Below are 27,998 nucleotides of genomic sequence, written 5' to 3'. Positions count from 1 at the left end.
AGGAAATGGATTCTTCTCTAGAGTCCAGCCACCCATTGTAGACTTCTGACCTCTACAACTGTATGATAATGCATTTGTCTTGTATTAAATCACTAAATGTGGTAATTACTTACACTGACTATAGGAACCTAATTCAAGGAGAACAGATATGAATAAATGGATATGCATGAGTTAAAGTGCATAACTTCTGGGTAGAAAAATTGGAAAGAAGGAAGATGTGCTGATGGCAATTGAGAGGTAAAGGGAAAAAGTAAAAAGCAGGGGGATAGGATTTAGGTTCCTGAAAGACAAAAGAGAACCAAAGAATTAGAGGACTCAGAACATTTCTCCCACTATCAAAACCAACCAACCGGGCTTCCCTGGTGGCGCAGTGGTTGAGAGTCCGCCTGCCAATGCAGGGGACACGGGTTCGTGCCCCGGTCTGGGAGGATCCCACATGCCGCGGAGCAACTAGGCCCGTGAGCCATGGCTGCTGAGCCTGTGCGTTGAGCCTGTGCTCCGCAATGGGAGAGGCCACAACAGTGAGAGGCCTGCATACTGCAAAAAAACAAACAAACAAACAAAAAAAAACAAAGCAAAACAAAACAACCAATGAACCAACCAAAAACTCCGTTAACATCTTGACTTATGCTGTACTAGTGAAGAGAGCTCCATTAGGCTAGAAATATTGTAAAAAACCCCAATACCATAAAAACAAACAATAAGATGTGCATCCTCACACCAGACCCACTGGATGCAGCCTGCAGTGGCTGGAGCCCTCAGATGCCCGGGGTAGGCTTTGGATCCAGGGAGAAGGATCACATCAGCATCTTACACTTCTCTTCAGCCTGCCAACCTAGGTGCTCCAAAAGACATTTCCAGCTTTACTACACTAACAAGCATCATGGGTCAGGCACCCTGCAGCACCCTGAAGTACCAGCCCTGGTTGAGCCTGAGCAGAAGATGGAAGATGAAAAAGCATTTACAGGCCATACCAGACAAGATGGCATGGACTCTTCTCTCCTACTCTCCTCGTTCAGTACAACTTGAACCCTAGAAATAACACACGGGACAAGCATAGAAGGACTCTGAAGTGGAAGAGGAGGCAGACTGTCTAGGGACCTGAGGACTGGAGGAAGAACACAGCAGTCAGGAACCAAACACAAGAGGACACACAGGTGTGGCACTAGGAAAAAGAAAAAGTCTAAATCAATAATCTAAATTCCTGCCTCAAGAAATGAGAAATGAAGGAGCAAAATAAACCCAAAGCAAGCAGAAGGGAGGAAATAATAAAGAAAGAAGAAAAATCAGTGAAAATGAAAACAGATAAACAATACAGAAAATAACTGAAACAAAGAGTGGGCTCTGAGATAGCCTTATCCACCAGAAGGCAGACAGCAGAAGCAAGAAGAATTACAATCCTGCAGCCTGTGGAACAAAAACCACATTCACAGAAAGATAGACAAGATGAAAAGGCAGAGGGCTATGTAGCAGATGAAGGAACAAGAAAAACAACTAAATGAAGTGGAGATAGGCAACCTTCCAGAAAAAGAATTCAGAATAATGATAGTGAAGATGATCCAGGACATCGGCAAAAGAATGGAGGCAAAAATCGAGAAGATGCAAGAAATGGTTAACAAAGACCTAGAAGAACTGAAGGACAAACAAACAGAGATGAACAATACAATACCTGAAATGAAAACTACACTAGAAGGAATCAATAGCAGAATAACTGTGGCAGAAGAACGGATAAGTGACCTGGAAGACAGAAATGGTGGAATTCACTGCTGTGGAACAGAATAAAGAAAAAAGAATGAAAAGAAATGAAGACAGCCTAAGAGACTTCTGGGAAAACATTAAACGCAACAACATTTACATTATAGGAGTCCCAGAAGGAGAAGAGAGAGAGAAAGGATCAGAGAAAATATTTGAAGAGATTATAATCGAAAACTTGCTTAACATGGGAAAGGAAATAGCCACCCAAATCCAGGAAGCACAGAGAGTCATCAGCATAAACCCAAGGAGAAACATGCCGAGACACATAGTAATCAAACTGGTAAAAATTAAAGACAAAGAAAATTTATTGAAAACAGCAAGGGAAAAATGACAAATAATATACAAGGAAACTCCCATAAGGTTAACAGCTGATTTCTCAGCAGCAACTCTACAAGCCAGAAGGGAGTGGCATGATATACTTAAAGTGATGGAAGGGAAGAAACTACAACCAAGATTACTCTACCCAGCAAGGATCTCACTCAGATTTGATGGAGAAATCAAAAGCTTTACAGACAAGCAAAAGCTAAGAGAATTCAGCACCACGAAACCAGCTTTACAATAAATGCTAAAGGAACTTCTCTAAGGGGGAAACACAAGATAAGAGAAGGACCTACAAAAACAAACCCAAAACAATTAAGAAAATCGTCATATGAATATACGTATCTATAATTACCTTAAAAGTGAATGGATTAAATGCTCCAACCAAGACACACACTTGCTGAATGGATACAAAACAAAACACATATATATGCTCTCTACAAGAGACCGACTTCAGACCTAGGGACACATACAGACTGAAAGTGAGGGGATGGCAAAAGATATTCCATGCAAATGGAAATCAAGGGGAAGCTGGAGTAGCAATACTCATATTAGATAAAATAGACTTTAAAATAAAGAATGTTACAAGAGATGAAGAAGGACACTACATAATGATCAAAGGAACAATCCAAGAAGAAGATATAACAATTATAAATATATATGCACCCAACATAGGAGCACCTCTGTACATAAGGCAACTGCTAACATTTAAAAGAGGAGAACGACAGTAACACAATAATAATGGGAGGACTTTAACAGCTCACTTACACCAATGGACCGATCATCCTAAATGAAAATAAATAAGGAAACAGAAGCTTTAAATGACACAATTTAAAGACCAGATAGATATAATTGATATTTATAGGACATTCCAACCAAAAACAGCAGATTATACTTTTTTCTCAAGTGTGTATGTGACATTCTTCAGGAGAGATCACATCGTGGGTCACAAATCAAGCCTCAGTAAATTTAAGAAAATTAAAATCATATCAAACTTCTTTTCTGACCACAGTACTATGAGATTAGAAATGAATTACAGGGGAAAAAATGTAAAAAACACAAAAACATGGAGGCGAAACAATACCTCACTAAATAACCAAGAGATCACTGAAGAAATCAAAGAGGAAATCAAAAAATATCTAGAGACAAATGACAATGAAAACACGGTGATCCAAAACCTGTGGGATGCAGCAAAAGCAGTTCTAAGAGCGAAGTTTATAGCTATACAAGCCTACCTCAAGAAACAAGAAAAATCTCAAATAAACAATCTAACCTTACACCTAAGGGAACTAGAGAAAGAAGAACAAACAAAGCCCAAAGTTATCAAAAGGAAAGGAATTATAAATATCAGAGCAGAAAATAAATGAAATAGAAACAAAGAAAACGATAGCAAAGATCAATAAAATTAAAAGGTGGTACTTGGAGAAGATAAACAAAATTGATAAACCATTAGCCAGACTCATCAAGAAAAAGAGGGAGAAGGCTCAAATCAATAAAATTAGAAATGAAAAAGTAGAAGTTACAAGAGACACTGCAGAAATAAAAAGCATCCTAAGAGACTACTACAAGCAAGTCAATGCCAATAAAATGGACAACCTGGAAGTAAAGGACAAATTCCTAGAAAGGTATAACCTTCCAAGACTGAACCAGGATGAAATAGAAAATATGAACAGACCATCACAAGTAATGAAATTGAAACTGTGATTAAAAATCTTCCAACAAACAAAAGTCCAGGACCAGATAGCTTCACAGGTGAATAATATCAAACATTTAGAGAAGAGCTAACACCCATCCTTCTCAAACTCTTCCAAAAAATTGCAGTGGAAGGAACACTCCCAAACTCATTCTATGAGGCCGCCATCACCCTGATTCCAAAACCAGACAAAGATACTACAAAAAAAGAAAATTACAAACCAATATCACTGATGAATATAGATGCAAAAATCCTCAACGAAATACTAGCAAACAGAATCCAACAACACATTAAAAGTATCATACACCATTGGGCTTCCCTGCTGGTGCAGTTGTTCAGAGTCTGCCTGCTGATGCAGGGAACATGGGTTCGTGCCCCAGTCTGGGAATATCCCACCTGCCATTGAGCGGCTGGGCCCGTGAGCCATGGCTGCTGAGCCTGCGTGTCTGGAGGCTGTGCTCTGCAATGGGAGAGGCCACAACAGTGAGAGGCCCGCGTACCACAAAAAAAAAAAAAAAGTATCAAACACCATGATCAAGTGGGATTTATCCCTGGGATGCAAGGATTCTTCAATATATGCAAATCAGTCAATATGATACAATATATTAACAAACTTAAGAATAAAAACCATATGATCATCTCAAGAGATGCAGAGAAAGCTTTTGACAAAATTCAACACTGATTTATATAAAAACTCTCCAGAAAGTGGGCATAGAGGGAAGCTACCCCAACATAATAACGGCCATATATGACAAACGCACAGCAAACATCATTCTCAATGGTGAAAAACTGAAAGCATTTCCTCTAAGTTCAGGAACAAGACAAGGATGTCCACTCTCACCACTATTATTCAACATAGTTTTGGAAGTCGTAGCCACAACAATCAGAGAAGAAAAAGAAAAAACAGGAATATAAATTGGAAAAGAAGAAGTAAAACTGTCATTCTTTACAGATGACATGATACTATATGTAGAGAATCCTAAAGATGCTACCAGAAAACTACTAGAGCTAATCAATGAACTTGGTAAAGTTGCAGGATACAAAATTAATGCACAGAAATCTCTTGCATTCCTATACACTAATGATGAAAAATCTGAAAGAGAAATTAAGGAAACACTCCCATTTACCACTGCAACAAAAAGAATAAAATACCTAGGAATAAACCTACCTAAGGAGACAAAAGACCTGTATGCAGAAAACTATAAGACACTGATAAAAGAAATTAAAGATGATATCAACAGATGGAGAGGTATACCATGTTCTTGGATGGGAAGAATCAATATTGTGAAAATGAGTATAGTACCCAAAGCAATCTACATATTCAATGGAAACCCTATCCAATGGCATTTTTTAGGGAACTAGAACAAAAAATCTTAAATTTTGTATGGAGACACAAAAGACCCCAAATAGCCAAAGCAGTCTTCAGGGAAAAAACGGAGCTGGAGGAATCAGATTCCCTGACTTCAGACTATACTACAAAGCTACAGTAATCAAGACAATGCGGTACTGGCACCAAAACTGAGACATAGATCAATGGAACAAGATAGAAAGCCCAGAGGAAAACCCATACATCTATGGTCAACTAATCTATGACAAAGGAGGCAAGGATATACAATGGAGAAAAGACAGTCTCTTCAATAAGTGGTTCTGGGAAACCTGGACAGCTACATGTAAAAGAATGAAATTAGAACATTCCCTAACACCATACACAAAAATAAACTCAAAATGGATTAGAGACCTAAATGTAAGACCAGACACCATAAAACTCTTGGTGGAAAATATAGGAAGAACACTCTGACATAAATCACAGCAAGATATTTTTTGATCCACCTCTTAGAGTAATGGAAATAAAAACAAAAAGAAACAAATGGGATCTAATGAAACTTAAAAGCTTTTGCACAGCAAAGGAAACCATAAACAAGATGAAAAGACAACCCTCAGAATGGGAGAAAACATTTGCCAACGAATCAATGGACAAAGGATTAATCTCCAAAATATATAAACAGCACATGCAGCTCAATATTAGAAAAACAAACAACCCAATCCAAAAACGGGCAGAAGACCTAAATAGACATTTCTCTAAAGAAGACATACAGATGGCAAAGAATCACATGAAAAGCTACTCAACATCACTAATTATTAGAGAAATGCAAATCAGAACTACAATGAGGTATCACCTCACACCAGTTAGAATGGGCTTCATCAGAAAATCTACAAACAACAAATGCTGGAGAGGGTGTGGAGGAAAGGGAACCCTCTTGCACTGTTGGTGGTAATGTAAATTGATACAACCACTATGGAGATTCCTTAAAAAACTAAAAATAGAATTACCGTACAATCCAGCAATCCCAGTACTGGCCATATACCCAGAGAAAATCATAATCAAAACGACACATGTTCACTGCAGCATTATTTACAATACCCAGGTCATGGAAGCAACCTAAATGCTCATTGACAGACAAATGGATAAAGAAGATGTGGTACATATATACAATGGAATATTACTCAGCCATAAAAAGGAACAAAATTGGGTCATTTGTTGAGACGTGGATTGATCTAGAGACTGTCATACAGAGTGAAGTAAGTCAGAAAGAGAAAAACAAATATCATATTAACGCATATATGTGGGACCTAGGAAAATGGTACAGATGAACTGGTTTGCAGGGCAGAAATTGAGACACAGATGTAGAGAACAAACGTATGGACACCAAGGGGGGAAAGTGGAGGGGGTTTGGGGTGGTGGTGTGATGAACTGGGTGATTGGCATTGGCATGTATACACTGGTGTGTATAAAATTGATGACTAATAAGGAAAAAAAAGAGTGGGTTCTTTTAAAAGACCAATAAAATTGAAAAACTTCTAGTACAACTGCAAAGAAAAAATGAATGACACATTTCCAATATCAGGAATGAAACAGAGGACATCACTACAGACCCTTCAGACATCAAAAGGATAGTTAGGGAATGTTATGAAAAACTATACAGGCAGAAATTTGACAACTTAGAGACAATGGAACAAATACCTCAAAAAGCAGAACCTACCACAGCTCACACTATATTAAATGAATAATCTGAATAGTCTTAAATAATTCAAATTCTTTTTCAAATAAAAAAATAGATTCTCAAGGCCCAGATGGAGTCATGGAAAATTTTTGCCAAGAACTTATAGATGAATTAAAATTTTGGTGCACAAAAACAACAATAAAATACATTTTGGAAAATTTGAATTTATACTCCATTTTAAATGATATTAGGGGATTAATATTGATTATATATTAAGTGTGCACTGGTATTAGTTTTTGTAGAAAATCAAGGTCCTTAACCGTATGACCACACAATTGTGGACTCCACTGACAACTGGTTGTGCACACAGGAGTAAGTTAAAGTGAACACAATTATGCAACTTCTCTATATCTCTTGTTTAAGGGAAGTTGTTTGTTCTCCCCTTCCTCTCTTTATTCTTCCAGCAGGCAGGGACATGGTCACTCAGTGACCTAGCATTGACCCCGAAGTTGAGGACAACACCACGGGCATGTTGGAAGGAACGTGGGACTTTGAAAGGTCTTCTGGAGGAAAGACTCCTGGATGTGACTCGACCCTCTCTTGATGTTACATGACAGCCTATAAGACATATTTTATTCATAGAAAGGGGGACTGTCCTTGGGACGATGCCCAGCTGAGGGGGAACCTGTCTTTAATTAGCACATATCTGTTATAAAGCCTGGTGGTTCCTGTCCTCAGGGACTCAGATTCACCTTTATTAGTTTAGCCCAATCATCTGAACTAAAGACAACAAATCTTCAACAGCATCCCCCGTCCCCCGTTTCTCCCTGAGTCTCCCTCTGGGTTGTTGAAGCAGGAACAGAGATCACAGCTGAACTGAGATCTGCATTTAGAAAATGTTCAGTGAGCGACTGTGATCATTACTAGTCCATTGTCACAAATCAGGGGACAAAGGAGCCCTGTGCAGTGACCACTCATGGTCACCTGGGTGCCAGGTTCAGACTCAAACTTCATGTCCTCAAGGCTACCCTTCCAAAATTTCACAGAATATTAGGTGCAAGTGTCTACTGGGGTGGTGTTACTGATATAGATGGAAAAGTCTAGGCTGGAGAGAGACTAAGCAGAGGTTAGAAAGGACAAGGAGGAGGGAGGTGGGTGGGTGGACAGGGAATGAGGAACATAATTACTGTTAGTTGAAGAGAGCGAGAGGCAGGACTCTATGAACAGGATGATCTCCCTCCTTCCTACTTTCTTTCATGGATATTTATGTCAAGAGATCTATAAAGAATATGCCAAACTCTTACCAGTGGTCACTCTTGGGGGTGTGGGATTTAGGGGAGGGAACTTATTTTAAAATTCTATTTTACACCTATTGACTTCTAGATTGTTCTATAATAAGCATGAATTACTACCTTTAATATTAAATAAAAAAGGTAAAGAACTGGGTCAGTTGGAGTGGAGGCCTCACCAATACGTTCATCTGCATCCTGGTTCTTCTGGGGAGCAGAGGCCTCCACGACGTGGTTTTTGGTGACCGCCGGCTGTCCATCATACTCCACCTGGCAGGTGAGCAGCACAGCCTCCCTGTGGGCAGATGAGTTCACCACGAGCCAGCTCGTCCAGTTAAAGGTCCCGTCCTTGTTCTCTATGAGGGTCGAGGCCATATCTATTCGGGCCACATTTCCGTTCTCCAACCAGGTCAGCTGTAGGCGCTGGGGGTAGAACTTGTTCACCTGGCAGGTGACATTCACCTGGTTCCCCGCCATGGGGTGTTGGGTAATCGTCAAGGTAGGCGGAACTGAAACAGCATAGGCAGAAGCTCTGACCTTATGGAACCAACAGGTCACAGGAGAGGGGCTGGATAACAGCACAGCAAGGGAGTCACTAGAGGACAGTGTCAGGCATGCAGCAGGCGCTCAAACACCGAGGGTGTCTTTGCATAGAAATGAAATCATAAGCACACTGCAGGGTGCACAGTAGGTGCTCGAGGACTGGGCTCCTAGTAGGTTAATGATGTGTGTCATCTACAAGCACAGCCCCTGGCATGCAGTTGGAATATAATAACTGCAGCAAAATATACGAAATCGCCAAGCACATAGGGGCCTGGCTTATAGTAGGTGCTCAGTAGTTGGAGAAACTATTGATTAAGTAAAGGAAACTACTCAGCACAGTGCTTGGCACATGATGGGTGTCCACCTGGCAGCTGCTGTTAAAACGGTAGTTAGTGACCAGCTCATCTAGGAGCCTGGTGATGGGGCAGGACTGTCAGGAAGTAGACTCCAGGCAATTTGAGGCCTGGAGCAAAAAGCAGGGAGGAGGAAGGGGCTGGGGCCTTGAGAGCAGGTGCGGGCTTAGGCTGGCATGAGGGGCTTCTACCTCGGATGGTCTCAGACAAGTTGGCTGTCCCACGAAGAGGAGGGTCTCCCTGCAGGGTGATGTGGGTCACCTCGCAGATGACCTGGGAGCGAACATCCCCCGGGGCCAGCACCACCTTGGTTGTGCTGGAGATGCTGTAGGAAACGTTGTTTCCCTCTGGTTCCACGTCGGTCTGGGAGGCTGAGAGCTCATTGCCATTTTTGAACCATTTCAGGGAGATGTTTCTGGGGGAGAACCCGTGGGATTTGCAGGTGAAGCTCACTGTCTGCTCAGGTGTGACCCTCACTGCGGGGCCTGATACCACAGGAGGAGAGGGTTTGGCTACAAAAGGAACATTTATAAATGATGAACATGATTGTAATTATCATCACTAATGATGAAAATGTGACGCAGTTAAGAACCACCACACATAATGTGACGCAGTTAAGAACCACCACACATATTATTTTTTAAATTCTTCAAATAGTTCTGGGAGGGCAGTGTCATCATCCTCATCTGACAGAGGAGACACACAGGTTCCCAGAGGTGACTCTGAGTCAGGGGCAGGGCTGACATCGAATTCCAGGCCTGAGTTCAAAGTCCACCTTCTTACATCTGCCAGGTGATTTCCCACCAGTTTGGGCAAAGGAACAAAAGTACTGATTGGTCTCACTCTCCTATTAACTGTTCCTAGCTGGGCTCCCCCTGGAAAACTTAGGTAAGTTCGGAGAAGTGTTCACAGAAGTAAATGCAGGGGAAGCGGGGTCATAGCGGGACCACATGGAAGCTGAACCAGGCTGACCGTCCAACGAGAGCTGTGGCCATGGCACCTCCCAGCTCCTCGTCTGTGAAAGGGGACAGCAGGCATTACCCTTCCCGGGCTGCAGTGAGGGTTAAATCAGGCAGTGGGAGCATTTTTGCTATGAGTAAAACACAAGATGATTCACAAAACCAACAGACACAGATATCTCTTTAACCTGGACTGTATTTTTACCCAGAGCTGTCCCTTCAGGTGTTTATGAATTTACTGCATAGTTTTCATTCTTTCCACGAATATTTCAGTAGGATTAATGTATCAATCCCTAAATTTCAAAGGAAGGGAGCAAAGGGATGTTTTTCTGAGTCTGGGTTCTCTTGGTTCAGTTTGGGGTTGAGAAGAAAGATCACTGAGTGCTGAGAAACCAGTGGTGGTTAATTTCTTAATTGTTATTAATTCTGTGGAGACACAGGCACAGGCCTATAAAGCACCCAGAAACACACAAATGGGTAAATGAAACGTGAGGGTGCTTTCTCTCTTTAGAAGGTTCCTGTAGGGTGTTTCCCAATTGTTCATTGTTACTCAACACCTCCTGTAAAAGTCAGCAAACGTTACAAATGTTTGCACTTGTAAATACTTAACTTGCTTCTTAAAACTTATCAAACGTTTGAGGACATAGCAAGGAGTTACCTTAAAATGTCAAATTGTATAAACACCAGCATCCTGGACACCCCTAAAGGGACAAGATACTCTGATCAGTTACCACTTGTCCAGAGTTTCTTCAGAGCCTAAAGAGGGCCTGATCTCTCCATCACCCTCAGCTCTTTAATCCCCTTGCCAGCCCTGTGAGAGAGGCCCAAGAGTGACTCCATATATGGGATGAGGCTCAGGGAGGACGAAGCTGGACAAGGGCACCCAGCAAGTAAAGGTCAGAGCTCATCTCACTGCACACAGGACAGATCGATTTTAGTGTCACTGTTCGTTATCCTCGATCCTCGGTGTCTGTTTCTGGACAAAGTAGATACAAGCACCACCTGGTAAGATGAGCGAGGATATATGTAAAACACGGAGCCTGACATATAGTAGGTGCTTAATCAATAACACCCATAATTTGTAAAAAATGAACAACACCCATGATTGTTATAATAAGATCTGGCCATTCTAGTTCTAAAACAAAAGCACAACAGAAACACCAAGAGTCTCAAATCGTGCTCCATGTAGCTGTCATACAAAAATCCACAGGAAAAAACTAGTAGAAACACCAAATTATAAATCTGTTCCCATTTTTAAAAATAATTCCCTCAAGAAACAAGTTTGGGGAATTGGTTTTCAAAAAACACAAGAGATCACAGGCATTTTCCTGCAGATCAGCTCTTTACAGAAGCTGTAAGCATTTTGAAAGGAGGAAGAACAGATTTTGTCAGTGTCACTGCGGCATGTTGAGGCAGGAGGTCTCCAGGCTGAGCAGGGAGAATTTGCAGGCATTCCAGAGCCTGTTTACACACACATGTGTGTAAAGATGGGAAGGTTTCCCCAGTGATGAAGCTCGGGTCTGAACAGGGTGGTCTGAGTTGGGAGGACGCACCTCTCAGCCCAGGTGAGCTCTGTTGGAGGTGAGGTGTGTGCCTGCCAATCGACTCCGAATGACTTTCTTGGGCGTCCTAAAAGCTGTCACCGTCACGGGCTATTCTGAAGCGCTCACACCCAGGAGAGCTGTTCGTACAACACAGGCACTACGGGTGACCCACCTCTGTCCTGGAAAAACCACAGCTTTCCCTCTGACCTCAGAGAACACGTGACTCAGGGCTCCTCTGCCCTAGCAGGGCACCAGCATCCTTTGCAGGAGTGAAAAGACTCAGCTGCCCAGGCCCACGTCGGACCAATTAAATCAGAATTTCTAGGAATCTTTTACCATCTCTCAGGTGATTCTAATAAGTAGCCAAGGTCTAAAGGAGCCCAGCTCCACTCCAACTCCAGTTGTACTTAGTCCTGTAGAGAAAGCGAACCATCCGAGGTCCTCTGGCTCCAGCACAGCAGAGCTCACGTTGTTGGAACACGTACCATATGCCAGGATCTGCTCTAACCTCTAGACATGCGTCCCTCATTCAGTTCCTGCAGATACTCTGTGAGGGCAGGGCTGTCACTGACGGATGAGGATACGAAGCCCCAGTGTGGGGAGGGACTCGTCAGAGGTCCCAGAGCTGGGACGGGGCAGAGCTGGGATGGAGGCCCAGGTAGGGGAGGCTCGGCCAAGGCTCTCAACCTCTGTGCACTGAGCTCAGTGACACCCAACCCACTCCATCCAGGGCTTCCCAGATGCTCTCGAGTCATCACAGACCCCTGAAAGGCAGTGTGATTACCACCATTTTACAGATGGGGAAACTGAGGACTAGAGGGAACTGAGACTAGCTAAGATCACACAGCCTGGGAGGCCAGCACCATCTCTCCCTGAGGGGCTGTCCTGTCACCAGGTCGTTGTACCCTCAGGACGTAATGCAAAGGCTGTGTGATTATCCTCTTTCTACACGTGAGGAAATGGGACCCAGCACAGGGAACTGGGTCACAGCCTTGAAATAACACCTCGATTTGGGGGGTCCCTACTCTGTGCTGGTGATTTAGACAGAGCACCTCAAATCCTTCCAAATCTCCTGAAAGGAGACCATGATGATCACCAGTTTACAGATGAGAAAACTGAGGCTGAGAGAAATGAAGGGACTGTCTCCTCACCCTCCCCACCACTGTGCCCCAGAAGTGTTTCCTGTCACCTCCAAGCTTTCATGGCCATCAGCAGAGCAAGCACCCCACCTTCACAAGCCCCCACACTGACCACCACCCTCCCCTTTTCCCTCTGAGATTCTTGACTTCAAGCAAGTACAGGGAGGAGTGGCTTCTGAGTGCCCAGGCCTGGGGACCCTGTAGCAACAAGGGAAGACATGGGCCCCTGACACCTGAGTCTAGAATATGAACTCTTGCTCACACGGGGCCCCCAGCGCCCTCTAGGGAGCACCTCATCCTCGGCCTGCAGAGCCAGGAATGGGCGTGCATGGTGCTGCTGGGACTGCACTGGCCCCTCTCTGTGCTGTCCACACTGCACTTCCCGGAGCTGCTCCCCCATGAGGCCTAGTGAAGAAGCAAGATCGCAACAATGGAGAGAAAAACTCCTGATGCTTTTTTTTTTTCTTTTTTTTTCTTTTTTTTTTTTTTTCTGATGCTTTTAAGTGTGCTGAGCCCTGCATTTTAGGAACATTCAGCACATCATGAGACACTGTAGTATCTGTCTGATCTGTGGTAAAGCTAGACTTGCCTCCCATACAGGACTTTTTAAAATGCTTATTGCTAAAGAACAGAACAATACAAGGTTTTAAGAGGACAGGCCTGGAGTTTTCTCCACACTTGCCAGCACAGTGGGGTGTGCAGAGAGCAGGGTCGTGAGTCTAGGTACTTGGGCTCAATCTTGGCTCCCCTACCTGCTCACATATCAGGTCCTCTCTCTGAGCCCCAGTGTCCTCATATGTAAAAGGGACAACAGACAGCCCTACCCTCAGAGCACTGATTATAAGGAGTAAATGCCGTGAGGAAGATTCAGAATCTGACAGGCTGCTGCTCCCCTCCCCCTCCTTCCCTTCTCATCCAGGGAATCCTCTGGGCAGGCGGCCTGGGGAAGAGGACGAGCAGCCTCCTGGGAGGCAGCAGATCTGAGTGGTGGTGGAGCCACTTAATAGCTGTGATTGGCTGAGCAAGGGAACCACCAGCTGGGAAGTTTAGTAATAGCTGCAAAGTCAGGATAAAGGCGCCTTCCCTGCTAATGCCTGGAGCTCTGGGAAGATTCTTTTGCTACCATGACTAGGGGGGAAAGTTGGCAATATAATCACACAAATTAAAATACACATCCTCTCTGATCTAGCAATGCTACTTCCAGTGGGTATTTCCCCTTTGAGGAGAGTGACACATGGAAAGGTTATCCACTGCGGTGCTGTTTCGATAGCCCGAGGTTAGGAACACCCTAGTATCCGTCAACAGGAGACTGTAAGATGAAAATGATTGTCTCCATACCCTGAATGTTAAGCAGCTGTTGAAACAATGCGCAGCTCTAGGTGCTGGTATGGAATGAGGGACTTGGGATCATGTGGCTGAAAGTAGGGAGAAGCTTCCCGTCGCCTCAGGACTTAGGGCCTGAATGCGAGGAGCCTCCTGACCCTACGGGAAAGCAATGAAAACATCATGTTCAATGGTTAATTCAAGGAGCTTTTATTCTTTAACTTCCATGTACCAGGCTCTTCCATGAAACCAGTTCCAATGCTGGTACAGGAAAGAGCCTGGCCTGGAATCAGATTGGGTTCTGGAAGGATCCCCTCACTCACTGATAATGGGACTGTGGTCTGGGTTCCAGTCACCTCTTGGCCTCAGGCCACCATCTGTACATGGAGGGTTGGGCAGACAGTGTCAAAAGGTCTCTCCTGTGTCACAGTCCAGGATTCAGGAGTTAGGAAGAGGATCCAGGGTCTTTGTCAGAAAACTCTTAATGAGTGCCTTTGCTGCCTCAATGGGGCAGCCCCTAAGTCACCCACATGGGGAACCTCTTCCCTGGGGAGGGACATTCTGAGATGACCCAGCTCTGCTGGGAGCCTTCAGTGACTCTGTGAGTCGGTCCCTGAATCACAGGAGGGTTTTCCCAACAGACCCCCAGGAAACACTCAACCTCTGGGCATCTCTTCTAGCCCGGGCTGTCAGAGTAAACACTGAACCTATGCCTCTAGGAATTTCTTCTCAGTGTGATGTTTCTGAAGAGGAAATAAAGAAACCCTGCCCTGAATAGACTTCTCTTTGGAAGGGGAGAGAACATAAGTTCCACGGGAGAAGAGCCTTGTCTGCTTTGTTCACTGCTGCTTCCACAACATCTGGAGCAGGGCCTGGCACACAGTAGGTGCTCAATAGGTGCTGAATAAAGAGAAGACTCAGCCACATTGAGGGGAGCACTCTCTGGAGGCAGGAGGTGATACCTGGGCTGTGACGGGGCAAGTCGCTCAGACCTTCAGTTCCCTCAGCCCTGGAACCAAAGGGCTAGACGGGATGGAAAAGGCAAGGGCTGTGGAGCCAGGCAGACTGGGGCTCCAGACTTTTCCCAGCTTTACCAGTTGTGGGGCCTTTAGCAAGTAGCACAACCTCTGCAGGCCTCAGTCTCCCTGATCTGTAGAAGGGAGTGAAATCAGATCATCATATAAACACCCACTGCTGCACTTGATCCTTTTTTCTTTTTCTTTTTTCTCAAAGGGTGGAGGGCATTCTTGTTGACTTATTGTCACAGACCAGGGGGAAAAAATAGACCCAGGCCATACTCACCACTCACAGTGAGATGAGTGCCTGGTCCAGACTTAAACTCCACGTCAGGGCTTGCTTTCTTGAACTTCACACAGTAGTACATACCGGTGTCTGCTGGCGTGATGTTACTGATGCGGATGGAACAGTCCATGTTGTTTCTCCTTGTAGTATCTGCAACAGTTGTTATTCGAGGGAAGGGGGCTCCTCTGGGACTGTAGATTAACTCCCGGCCTGGCCCTGTGCCCCTGAACCACTTGAAGGGCCCCACGGGGAGCAGGGAGGTCATGTCGCAGCGCAGAGTGGCCGTCTCTCCTGCTGCAACTGAAACTGACCTGTCAGGCTGAATCACCTGCAGCTCGTCCGCACCTGCCACTCCTGGAGGGAAACACAATCCAGTTATTTATTCATCCTTAGGTGATCCAGTAGGTTTTCTCAGTTATTTATCAACAACAGTTTTCATTAACTTAGTGCACCATGAGCCAGCCTTGAACTCAGCCCATTGCGTGTATATTGCATGCAACCTGCACAATGAACCTATAACGTGAGACCCTAATACAAGAGAGGAATTGAGGCACAGAGAGGTTAAATGATGTGGCAGAGAATGTGTTTGAGTACTTGAGCCCTCATTGGAAGTGTCACACTTCACCAAATATTTCTGGCTGTTCACTTTGTGGCCTCCTGGAGTGCTGCACTTCTGGCCTTTGCATTAGGTGGGACCACATGGCTTCTTTAGACCACTGAGTTGTGAGGAGAAGTGATGGATATATTTCGTAGGTTATTCATTTAACTGCAAGAGGCTTTATGGACCAACTTCCATCTTCCCCAGAGATCCACATTCTCATGATGAGGCTGGCTCCAACAACCTGGATACTTGAGTGGCAGTGATGTGCAGAGCTCCCAACACAATGAACATTTAGTTTAAGAAGAAAGTAAAACATTGTTTCAAGTCCCTAGCATTTTTTCCCAATGACATAGTCATGTTTTATTAGTTACCTAAGGCTGCTGTAATAAATTATCAAAAATTTAGTGGCTTGAAGTGACAGTTTTATTATAATTCTGGATGTCAAAGGACCAGAAATGGTATTACTGGACTAAAATCAAGGAGTTAGTTGGGCTACATTTCTTCTGGATGCTCTGATCATTGTCTCTCCAAATTTTTGAGACTGTCTACACTCCTTTTCGCATGGTTTCCATCTTCTTATGACTCTAATGTTGCTTCCATTGTCACTTGTACTTCTCTAACTTTGGCTTTCCTGCCTCATTCTTATAAGATTATATTGGGCCCACAATGATAATCTAGGATATTCTCCCCATAGCAAGGGTCTTAACTTAATCACTTTTACAAAATCTCTTTTTCCAAGTAAAGTAAAATATTCACAGGTGAGTATAGGGCATAGATCTCTTTGGGGGGGCTACTTTTTTCTTTTTACTTGATTTATAACTTTTTTATACTGAAGTATTGTTGATTTACAGTGTTTTGGTAATTTCTGCTATACAAAAATTGACTTATTTATACATACATATATTCTTGTATATACATATATACATTCTGTTTTTAATACATTCTTTTCCATTATGGCTTATCATAGCATACTGAATATAGTTCTCTGTGCTATATAGTAGGACCTTGTTGTTTATCCATTCCATATATAATAGATTACATTACCCCTACCCTCTCCTCCTTGGCAACCACAAGTTTGTTCTCTATGTCCGTGAGTCTGTTTCTGTTTTGTAGATAGGTTCTGTTGTCTCATCTTTTTTTGGGGGGGAGGTCCATGTGGCATAGCTTGCGGGATCCTAATTCCCCAACCAGGGATCGCACCCAGGCCCCCTGAAGTGGAAACGTGGAGTCCTAACTACTGGACCACCAGAGAATTCCCTGTGTCATCTTTTAGATTCCACATATAAATATCATATGGTGTTTCTCTTTTCTCTTTCTGACTTACTTCACTCTGTATGACAGTCTCTAGATCCATCCATGTCTCTGCAAATGACCCAATTTAATTCCTTTTTATGGCTGAGTAGTACTCCATTGTATATATATACCACATCTTCTTTATCCATTCATCTGTCGATGGACTTTTAGGTTGTTCCCATGTCTTAGTTATTGTGAATAGTGCTGCTATATGAACATAGGGGTGCATGTATCTTTTTGGATAAAAGTTTGTCTGGATATATGCCCATGAGTGGGATCACTGGATCATATGGTAATTCTATTTTTATTTTTCTGAGAACCTCCATATTGTTTTCCATAGTGGCTGTACCAAATTACATTCCTGCCAACAGTATAGGAGAGTTCTCTTTTCTCCGCATCCTCTCCAGCATTTGTTATTTGTAGAGCTTTTAAGGGTGACCATTCTGACTGATGTGAGGTGGTACCTAAATTTTAGTTTTGATTTGCATTTCTCTAATAATTAGTAAGCATCTTTTCATGTGCCTATTGGCCATTTGTATTTATTCTTTGGACAAATATTGTTGAGTTGTATGAGCTGTTTGTATATTTTGGAAAGCAAGCCCTTGTTGGTCAAATCCTTTGTGAATATTTTCTCCCATTCAGTAGGTTGTTTTTTTGTTTTGTTTATGGTTTCTTTTGCTATGCAAAAGCTTGTAAGTTTGATTAGGTCCCATTGTTTGTTTTTGTTTCTACTGCCTTGGGAGACGGACCTAAGAAAACTTTGGTATAATTTATGTCAAAAAATGTTTTGCCTATGATCTCTTCTAGGAGTTTTATGGTGTCATGACTTATGTTTAAGTCTTTAAGTCATTTTGAGTTTATTTGTTTGTATTGTGAAAGGATATGTTCTAATTTCATTGATTTACATGCAGCTGTCCAACTTTCCCAACACCACTTGCTGAAGAAACTGTCTTTTTCCCATTATGTATTCTTGTTTCTTTTGTCAAAGATTAATTGACCGTAAGTATGTGGGTTTATTTATGTGCTCTCTATTCTGTTCCATTGATCCATATGTCTGTTTTTGTGCCAATACCATGTTGTTTTGAGTACTGTAGCTTTGTAGTATTGTCTGAAGTTTGGGAGGGTTATGCTTCATGCTTTGTTCTTTTTATTCAGGATTGCTTTGGCAATTCTGAGTCTTTTGTGGTTCCATATAAATTTTAGGAGTATTTGTTCTAGTTCTGGGGAAAATTTCATGGGTAATTTGATAGGGATTGAGTTAAATCTGTAGATTGCTTTGGGTAGTATGGCCATTTTAACAATATTAATTCTTCCAATCCAAAAGCATGGGATATCTTTCCTTTTCTTTGAATAATCTTCAGTTTCCTTTATTAATGTTTTATAGTTCTCAGTGTATAAGTCTTTCACCTCCTTAGTCAGGATTATTCCTAAGTATTTTATTTTGGGGGGTGTGAGTTTTAAAGGTATTGTTTTTTTTTACATTCCCTTCCTGATATTACATTGTGAGTGTAAAGAAATGCAACCAATTTCTCTATATTAATCTTGTATCCTGCTACCTTGTGGCATTTGTTGATCAGTTCTAGTAGTTTTTGTGTGGAGTCTTTAGGATTTTCTATATATAGTATCATGTCATCTTCATATAATGACAATTTTACCTCTTTCCTTCCAATTTAGATACATTTTATTTCTTTTTCTTGTCTGATTTCTGTAGCTGGGACTTCCAATACTATGTTGAATAGAAGAAGTGAGAGTGGGCATCCTTGTCTTTTTCCATTTTTTAGTGGAAAGTCTTTCAGATTTTACCATTGATTATTATTTTAGCTGCGTGTTTGTCATAAATAGTTTTGTTCCCTGTATACCCACTTTAGCAAGAGTTTTTTGTCATGAATTGATGTTGAATTTTGTGAAACGTTTTTTTCTGCATCTATTGAGATGATCATGTGGTATTGTTTGTGGGGTGTATCATATTGATTTATTTCTGTATGTCAAAACATTCTTGTGAACTTGGGATGAATCCAACTTGTCCGTGATGTATGATATTGTTTATGTGTTGTTGGATTTGGTTTGCTAATGTTTTGTTGAGAATTTTTGCATCTGTATTCATCAAAGATATTGGCTTGTAATTTTCTTTTTTGGTGGTGTCTTTGTGTGGTTGTGATATCAGGGTAATGGTGGCTTCATAGAATGTCTTTGGGAGTGTTCCCTCCTCTTCAACTTTTTGGAGGAGTTTGAGAAGGATCAGTATAAATTCTTCTATTTGTTTTATGTATGTTTGGTATAGTTCACTTGTGAAGCCATCTGGTCCTGGACTTTTATTTGTAGGACGTTTTTTATTACAGATTCTACTTCACCTCTCATGATCAGTCTGTTCAAATTATCTATTTCTTCTTGATTCATTATTGGTGGGCTGTATGTTTCTAGAAACTTGTCCATGTCTTCTATGTTGTCGAATTTGTTGGCATATAATTATTCATAGTATTCCCTTATGTTTTTTTTTATATTTCTGCAGTATCAAATGTAATGTCTCCTTTTTCATTTCTTATTTTGTTTATCCAGGATCTCTCTCTTTTCTTCTTGGTGAGCCTGGCCAAAGGTTTGTCAATCTTGTTACCCTTTCAAAGAATCAATTCTTGGTTTTATTGATTTTTTTTCTACTGTTTTTTAATCTCTATTTTATTTCCTCTCTGATATTTATTATTTCCTCCCTTCTGCTGGCTTTACATTTTGTTTGTTCTTTTTTTCTAATTCTTTTAAGTGGTAAGCTATGTTGTTTATTTGAGAATTTTCTTGTTTCTTTGATGAAGGCTATGAACTGTATTGCTATGAACTTCCCTCTAAGGACTGCATTTGTTGCATCCCATAGGTTTTGTATTGTTGTGTTTTCATTGTCATTTGTCTCAAGGTATTTTTAAAATTTCCTCTTTTATTTCATCCTCGACCCATTGTTTTTTTAGTAGCATTTTACTTGGTCTCCATGTAATCTTTTTCCTCATTTCTTTTTCTGCGGTTGATTTTAGTTGAATGCTGTTGTGTTCGGAAAAGATGTTTGAGATAATTTCTATACTCTTAAATTCATTGAGGTCTGTTTTGTGTCCCAATATGTGATCATTCCTAAAGAATGTTTCATGTGCACTTGAAAAGAATGTGTAGTCTGGGTTTTTTTTTAATGTAAAGTCTTGAAAATATCAATGAAGTCCAACTGTTCTATTGTATCATTTAGGACATTCTGTCTAGAAGATCTGTCCATTGATGTGAGTGGGGTGTTAAAATCTAATTATTGTATTCCTGTCAATTTCTCCCTTTATTTCTGTTAGTATTTGTTTTATGTATTTGGCTGCTCCTATATTATGTGCATATATGTTGACTAGTGTAAAATCCTCTTTTTGTGTTGAGCCTTTTATCATTATATAGTGTCCTTCTTTATCTTTAGGGCCTTTGTTTTAAAGTCTATTTTGTTTGATATGAGTATTGTGACCCCCACTTTCTTCCCATTTCTTTTTGCATGAAATATCTTTTTCCATCCCCTTACTTTCAATCTATGTGTGTCTTTTGCCCTAAACTGGGTCTCCTGTAGGCAGCATATTGTAGGCTCTTGTTTTTTTATCCAATCTGCCAATCTGCACCTTTTGATTGTAGCTTTCATTCCATTGATATTTAACGTAATTTTTTTTTTTTTTTTTTTTTTGCGGTATGCGGGCCTCTCACTGTTGTGGTCTCTCCTGTTGCGGAGCACAGGCTCTGGACGCGCAGGCTCAGTGGCCATGGCTCACGGGCCCAGCCGCTCTGCAGCATGTGGGATCTTCCCGGACCAGGGCACGAACCTGTGTCCCCTGCCTTGGCAGGTGGACTCTCAACCACTGTGCCACCAGGGAAGCCCCAACGTCATTATTGATAGCTATGTATTTATTGCCATTTTGAGCCTGTTTTCCCATTGATTTTGTATTTCTTCTTTGTCCCTTTCATTTTCTTTTGTGGTTTAATGATTTTCTTTTGTATTATACTTATTTCTCTTCTTTCTGGTTTTTGTGAGTCTATTGTATGTTTTTGATTCGTGGTTACCTGTTTTTCAAGTATATTAACCCCATCTATATCTACTTGCCTTAGACTGGTAGTCATAGAGGCTCAAACACATTCTATGAAATGAAAACAAATGTACATTTTCTTACTCTCCTCCCCCACATTTTATCAGTATGATTCTGATGTCCTCTTTTACATCTTTATGTTCATCCTTTTGCTGTTCATTGTGGTTATCATCACTTTCACAGATTTTTTTTGATTTTTTAAATCTGCATACTAGCTTATTTAAGTGATTTGCTTTCTAACTGTGATTTTGTCTTTCCTATATATTCTTACTTCTTTTCTAGAGAAGATCTTTCAATATTTCCTTTAGAATAGGTTTAGTATTGCTATTTTCTTTTAGCTTTGCTTGTCTGAGAAATTCTTTATCTCTCCTTCGATTCTAAATGATAATCTTGCTGTGTAGAGTATTCTAGGTTGCAGATTTTTCCTTTTCAGGGCTTTGAATATATCTTGCCACTTCCTTCTGGCTTGCAAAGTGTCTGTAGAGAAATCTGCTGATAGCCTTATAGGGGTTCCCTTGTAATTAACTCTTTGTTTTTCTCTTGCTGCCTTTAGAATCCACTCTTTATCAACTTTTGCCATTTTTTATTAGAATACATCTTAGTGTAGGTCTCTTTGGGCTTACCTTGTTTGGGACCCTCTGTGCTTCCTGTACCTGGATATCTGTTTCCTTCTTTAGGTGTGGGAAGTCTTCAGCCATAATTTCTTCAAATACATTTTTGATCCCCTTTTCTCTTTCTTTCCTTTCTGGAATCCCTATTATGTGTAGAGTGGCAAGCTTTATATTATCCCATAGGTCTCTTATATTCCTTTCATTTTTTTTTTTATTTGGTTTTCTGTCTGCTGTCCTGATTGGGTGATTTCCATTATTCTACCTTCCAGATCACTTATTTGTTCTCCTGCATTATTCATTCTGCTATTCATTGCCTTTAGTTCACTTTTCATCTCAGCAAATGAGTTTTCTATTTTTTCTTGGTTCCTCTTCATAGTTTCTAGTTCCTTTTTACAGTGTTCTGCATTTCTGTTGATACCCTTTCTTAATTCCTTCAGTATTTTCATTATCTCCTTTTTGAAATCTGTGTCTATTAGACTAAAGAGCTCTGTTTCATTGTTTATTCTTTCAGGGGAATTCTCTTGGTCTTTTAACTGGGATTGGCTCCTCTGTATCTTCATTTTACTTATATTTTTCTTATTCTGTGAGTTTAGGAGAAAAAATTATCTACTGTGGTCTTGGAAAACTATTTATATGTGGGAGTGTCCCTGTGTAGCTTGTGTGGGTTTAACATTTTTGATGTGAGGGCTGTTTTTAGTATGGATGCCTGCCAACTCTTTCCTCAGTGTGTGTTGGCCATTATCCCTTTGGTAGGGGGTATGCAGATGCAGTGGTTGGTGCCCGGTCCTGGGGTTCTTGGCAGCAGTGTTGGCTCACACGTGCCTTGGAGCATGTGATGGGAGTGGAGGCAGCTCTCAACCACTCCTGTAGCCCCAGGGGGCAGCAGTGGCACATTGTAACCTGCTCCTTGTGACTGCTCCTGAAGCAAAGCATTGGTTGTAGTGACTGACAATAGCTCCTGGAGCTTGTGTAGGCAGTGTCCTGCCACTTGAAAGCATGCCTGGGGAAAAAGGCTGCAATGGCATGTCCTGCTCCTCCCCTCACACATCCCCCAAACAATGGTGCCTGGCCTCTAAGGTGGCCCATGCTTCATCTGCATACATCCTCAGGTAGGGTTGCACCAGGCTCCAGGCCCTTCAGGCTGTTTCCACACAGACCACCCCAATCCTTTCCCAGGGTCTGATCTCTGAATCCCAAGCTTCAGCACCCAGCCACCCACTGCATGGGCAGATGAACATCTCAGGATGGGGAGTGCAGGGCTGTGGCACTGACCATCTGTGCCGGTCTCTCTCCATTCTAGCTGCTGCAAACCAGTTGTTACATTCTCTTTTGAGGCTCTGAAGCTCCCCACCTGTCCTAGCTGATCTCCCCACTGGTGAGGGGACTTGCTAGGGTGCAGAACCTTTCCTCTTTCACAGCTCCCTCCAAGAGGTACAGGTCCCATTCAGATTCCTGTCTCATTTTCATTATTTTTTCTGTTGTCCCACCCGGTTACGTGGAGAATTTCTTGCCCTTTCAGAAGTCTAAGTTCTTCTGCCAGTGTTCATTAGATATTCTGTGAGAATTATTCCACATGTAGATATATTTTTGATATATTTGTGGGAGGAGTTGAGCTTCACATCTTCCTAGTCCACCATCTTGATTACTCCTTCTATATTGAGGGGGTATTTTCTGTCTACCACACACATCTGTCCTGACAGTTACAGAAATCAGTTGCCATAAGAAAACTCTAGGACTTCTGAGAAGATGGCGGAAGAGTAAGACGTGGAGATCACCTTCCTCCCCAGAAATACATCTACAGGTGGAACAACACCTACAGAACACCTACTGAACTCTGGCAGAAGACCTCAGACCTCCCAAAAGGCAAGAAACCCCCCACATACCTGGGTAGGGAAAAAGAAAAAAGAATAAACAAAGACAAAAGGATAGGGACGGAACCTGCACCAGTGGGAGGGAGCTGTGAAGGAGGAAAGGTTTCCACACACTAGGAAGCCCCTTCGCGGGTGGAGATTGCGGGTGGCAGAGGGGGAAAGCTTCGGAGCCACGGAGGAGAGCACAGCAACAGGGGTGAGGGGGGCAAAGCGGAGAGATTCCCGCACAGAGGATAGGTGCCGACTGGCACTCCCCAGCCCGAGAGGCTTGTCTGCTCACTCGCCGGGGTGGGCGGGGCTGGGAGCTGAGGCTCGGGCTTTGGTCGGAGCACAGGGAGAGGACTGGTGTTGGTGGCATGAACACAGCCTGCAGGGGGTTAGTGGGCCACGGCTGGCCGGGAGGGAGTGCAGGGAAAAGTCTGGACCTGCTGAAGAGGCAAGAGACTTTTTCTTCCCTCTTTGTTTCCTGGTGCGTGAGAAGAGGGGATTAAGAACGCTGCTTAAAGGACCCCCAGAGACGGGCGCGAGCCGTCGCTAAAAGCGTGGACCACAGAGACAGGCATGAGACGCTAAGGCTGCTGCTGCCACCACCGAGAAGCCTGTGTGCGAGCACAGGTCACTATCCACACTCTTCTTCCAGGGAACTTGTGCAGCCCACCACTGCCAGGGTCCCGGGATCCAGGGACAACTTCCCCGGGAGAACGCATGGCACGCCTCAGTCTGGTGCCACGTCACTCCGGCCTCTGCCGCCGCAGGTTCTCCCTGCACTCCATGCCCCTCCCTCCCCCAGGCTTGAGTGAGCCAGAGCCCCCGAATCAGCGGCTCCTTTAACCGCGTCCTGTTTGAGTGAAGAACAGACGCCCTCCAGCGACCTACACGCAGAGGCGGGGCCAAATCCAAAGCTGATCCCTTGGGAGCTGTGAGAACTAAGAAGAGAAAGGGAAATCTCTCCCAGCAGCCTCAGAAGCAGCGGATTAAAGCTCAACAATCAATTTGATGTACCTTGCATCTGTGGAATACCTGAATAGACAACGAATCATCTCAAATTGAGGAGGTGGATTTTGAGAGCAAGATTTATGATTTTTTCCTCTTTTTGTGAGTGTGTATATGTATGCTTCTGTGTGAGATTTTGTCTGTATAGCTTTGCTTCCACCATTTGTCCCAGGGTTCTATCCGTCTGTGTTTTTGTTTTTTTCTCTTAATAATTATTTTTTATTTTAATAACTTTATTATATTTTATCTTACTTTATTTTATTTTACTTTATCTTCTTTCTTTTTTTCCTTCCTTCCCTCCTTCCTTCCTTCTTCCCTCCCTCCCTCCCTCCCTCCCTCCCTCCTTTCTTTCTTTCTACTTCTACTAATTCTTTCTTTCTACTTGTTCTCCATTTTCTTCTGAGCCGTGTGGATGAAAGGCTCTTGGTTCTCCAGCCAGGAGTTAGTGTTGTGCCTCTGAGGTGTCAGAGCCAACTTAAGGACACTGGTCCACAAGAGACCTCCCAGCTCCACATAATATCAAATGGCAAAAATCTCCCAGAGATCTCCATCTCAACACCAGCACCCAGCTTCACTTAACGACCAGCAAGCTACAATGCTGGACATCCTATGCCAAACAACTAGCAAGACAGGAACACAACCCAACCCATTAGGACAGAGGTTGTCCAAGATCATAATAAGTCCACAGACACCCTGAAACACACCACCAGACGTGGACCTGCCCACCAGAAAGACAAGATCCAGTCTCATCCACCAGAACACAGGCACTAGTTCCCTCCACCAGGAAGCCTACACAACCCACTGAACCAACCTTAGCCACTGGGGACAGAAACCAAAAACAACGGGAACTACGAACCTGCAGCCGGCAAAAAGGAGACCCCAAACACAGTAAGATAAGCAAAATGAGAAGACAGAAAAACACAGCAGATGAAGGAGCAAGATAAAAACCCACCAGACCTAAAAAATGAAGAGGAAATAGGCAGTCTACCTGAAAGAATTCAGAATAATGATAGTAAAGATGATCCAAAATCTTGGAAATAGAATAGACAAAATGCAAGAAACATTTAACAAGGACCTAGAAGAACTAAAGATGAAACAAACAATGATGAACAACACAATAAATGAAATGAAAAATACTCTAGATGGGATCAATAGCAGAATAACTGAGGCAGAAGAACGGATAAGTGACCTGGAAGATAAAATAGTGGAAATAACTACTGCAGAGCAGAAAAAAGAAAAAAGAATGAAAAGAACTGAAGACAGTCTCAGAGACCTCTGGGACAACATTAAATGCACCAACAATCGAATTATAGAGGTTCCAGAAGAAGAAGAGAAAACGAAAGGGACTGAGAAAATATTTGAAGAGATTATAGCTGAAAACTTCCCTAATATGGGAAAGGAAATAGTTAATCAAGTCCAGGAAGCACAGAGAGTCCCATACAGGATAAATCCAAGGAGAAATACACCAAGACACATATTAATCAAACTGTCAAAAATTAAAAACAAAGAAAACATATAAAAAGCAGGAAGGGAAAAACAACAAATAACATAAAAGGGAATCCCCATATGGTTAACAGCTGATTTTCAGCAGAAACTCTGCAAGCCAGAAGGGAGTAGCAGGACATATTGAAAGTGATGAAGGAGAAAAACCTGTAATCAAGATTACTCTACCCAGCAAGGATCTCATTCAGATTTGATGGAGAAATTAAAACCTTTACAGACAAGCAAAAGCTGAGAGAGTTCAGCACCACCAAACCAGCTCTACAACAACTGCTAAAGGAAATTCTCTAGGCAAGAAACACAAGAGAAGGAAAAGATCTACAATAACGAACCCAAAACAATTAAGAAAATGAGAATAGGAACATACATATCGATAATTACCTTAAATGTAAATGGACTAAATGCTCCCACCAAAAGACACAGATTGGCTGAATGGATACAAAAACAAGACCCATATATTTGCTGTCTACAAGAGACCCACTTCAGACCTAGAGACACATACAGACAGAAAGTAGGGGGATGGAAAAAGATATTTCATGCAAATGGAAACCAGAAGAAAGCTGGAGTAGGAATTCTCATATCAGACAAAATAGACTTTAAAATAAAGACTATTAGAAGAGACAAAGAAGGACACTACATAATGATCAAGGGATTGATCCAAGAAGAAGATATAATAATTATAAATATTTATGCACCCAACATAGGAGCACCTCAGTACATAAGGCAAATACTAACAGCCATAAAAGGGGAAATTTACAGTAACACATTCATAGTAGGGGACTTTAACACCTCACTTTCACCAATGGACAGATCATCCAAAATGAAAATAAATAAGGAAACACAAGCTTTAAATGATAGATTAAACAAGAAGGAATTAGTTGATATTTATAGGACATTCCATCCAAAAACAACAGAGTACACATTTTTCTCTAGTGCTCATCGAACATTCTCCAGGATAGATCATATCTTGTGTCACAAATCAAGCCTTGGTAAATTTAAGAAAATTGAAATTGTATCAAGTATCGTTTCCGACCACAACGCTATGAGATTAGATATCAATTACAGGAAAAGATCTGTAAAAAATACACATGGAGGCTAAACAATACACTACTTAATAACGAAGTGATCACTGAAGAAATCAAAGAGGAAATAAAAAAATACCCAGAAACAAATGACAATGGAGACATGACGACCCAAAATCTATGGGATGAAGCAAAAGCAGTTCTAAGAGGGAAGTTTATAGCAATACGGTCCTACCTTAAGAAACAGGAAACATCTCGAATAAACAACCTAACCTTTCACCTAAAGCAATTAGAGAAAGAAGAACAAAAAACCCCAAAGTTAGCAGAAGGAAAGAAATCATAAACATCAGATCAGAAATAAATGAAAAAGAAATGAAGGAAATGATAGCAAAGATCAATAAAACTAAAAGCTGTTTCTTTGAGAAGATAAACAAAATAGATAAACCACTAGCCAGATTCATCAAGAAAAAAAGGGAGAAGACTCAAATCAATAGAATTAGAAATGAAAAAGGAGAAGTAACAACTGACACTGCAGAAATACAAAAGATCATGAGAGATTACTACAAGCAACTCTATGCCAATAAAATGGACAATCTGGAAGAAATGGACAAATTCTTAGAAAGGCACAACATGCCAAGACTGAATCAAGAAGAAATAGAAAATATGAACAGACCAATCACAAGCACTGAAATTGAAACTCTGATTAAAATCTTCCAACAAACAAAAGCCCAGGACCAGATGGCTTCACAGGCGAATTCTATCAAATATTTAGAGAAGAGCTAACACCTATCCTTCTCAAACTCTT

General features: G+C 41.9%; 1 protein-coding gene across 3 annotated transcripts in view; it reads right to left on the bottom strand.

Annotated features, from left to right (window-relative positions):
* Positions 1-27,998, bottom strand: part of SIRPB1 (signal regulatory protein beta 1) — a 42,352-nt gene that overhangs the window by 3,820 nt on the left and 10,534 nt on the right. For all 3 annotated transcript variants that reach the window (XM_033839899.2, XM_073792805.1, XM_033839900.2), the window contains exons 2-4: positions 15,221-15,574; positions 9,145-9,465; positions 8,237-8,566 (exon numbers count right to left, since the gene is read on the bottom strand). In XM_033839899.2, coding sequence (XP_033695790.1) covers positions 8,237-8,566; positions 9,145-9,465; positions 15,221-15,574 — 1,005 coding nt within the window. The remainder of the gene's footprint in view (positions 1-8,236; positions 8,567-9,144; positions 9,466-15,220; positions 15,575-27,998) is intronic.

Source organism: Tursiops truncatus, chromosome 15 (genome assembly GCF_011762595.2).
Source record: "Tursiops truncatus isolate mTurTru1 chromosome 15, mTurTru1.mat.Y, whole genome shotgun sequence".
NCBI classification, from domain to species: Eukaryota; Metazoa; Chordata; class Mammalia; order Artiodactyla; family Delphinidae; genus Tursiops; species Tursiops truncatus.
The sequence above is the reverse complement of the archived record's forward strand: the minus strand, read 5'-3'. Positions and strand labels throughout refer to the sequence as shown.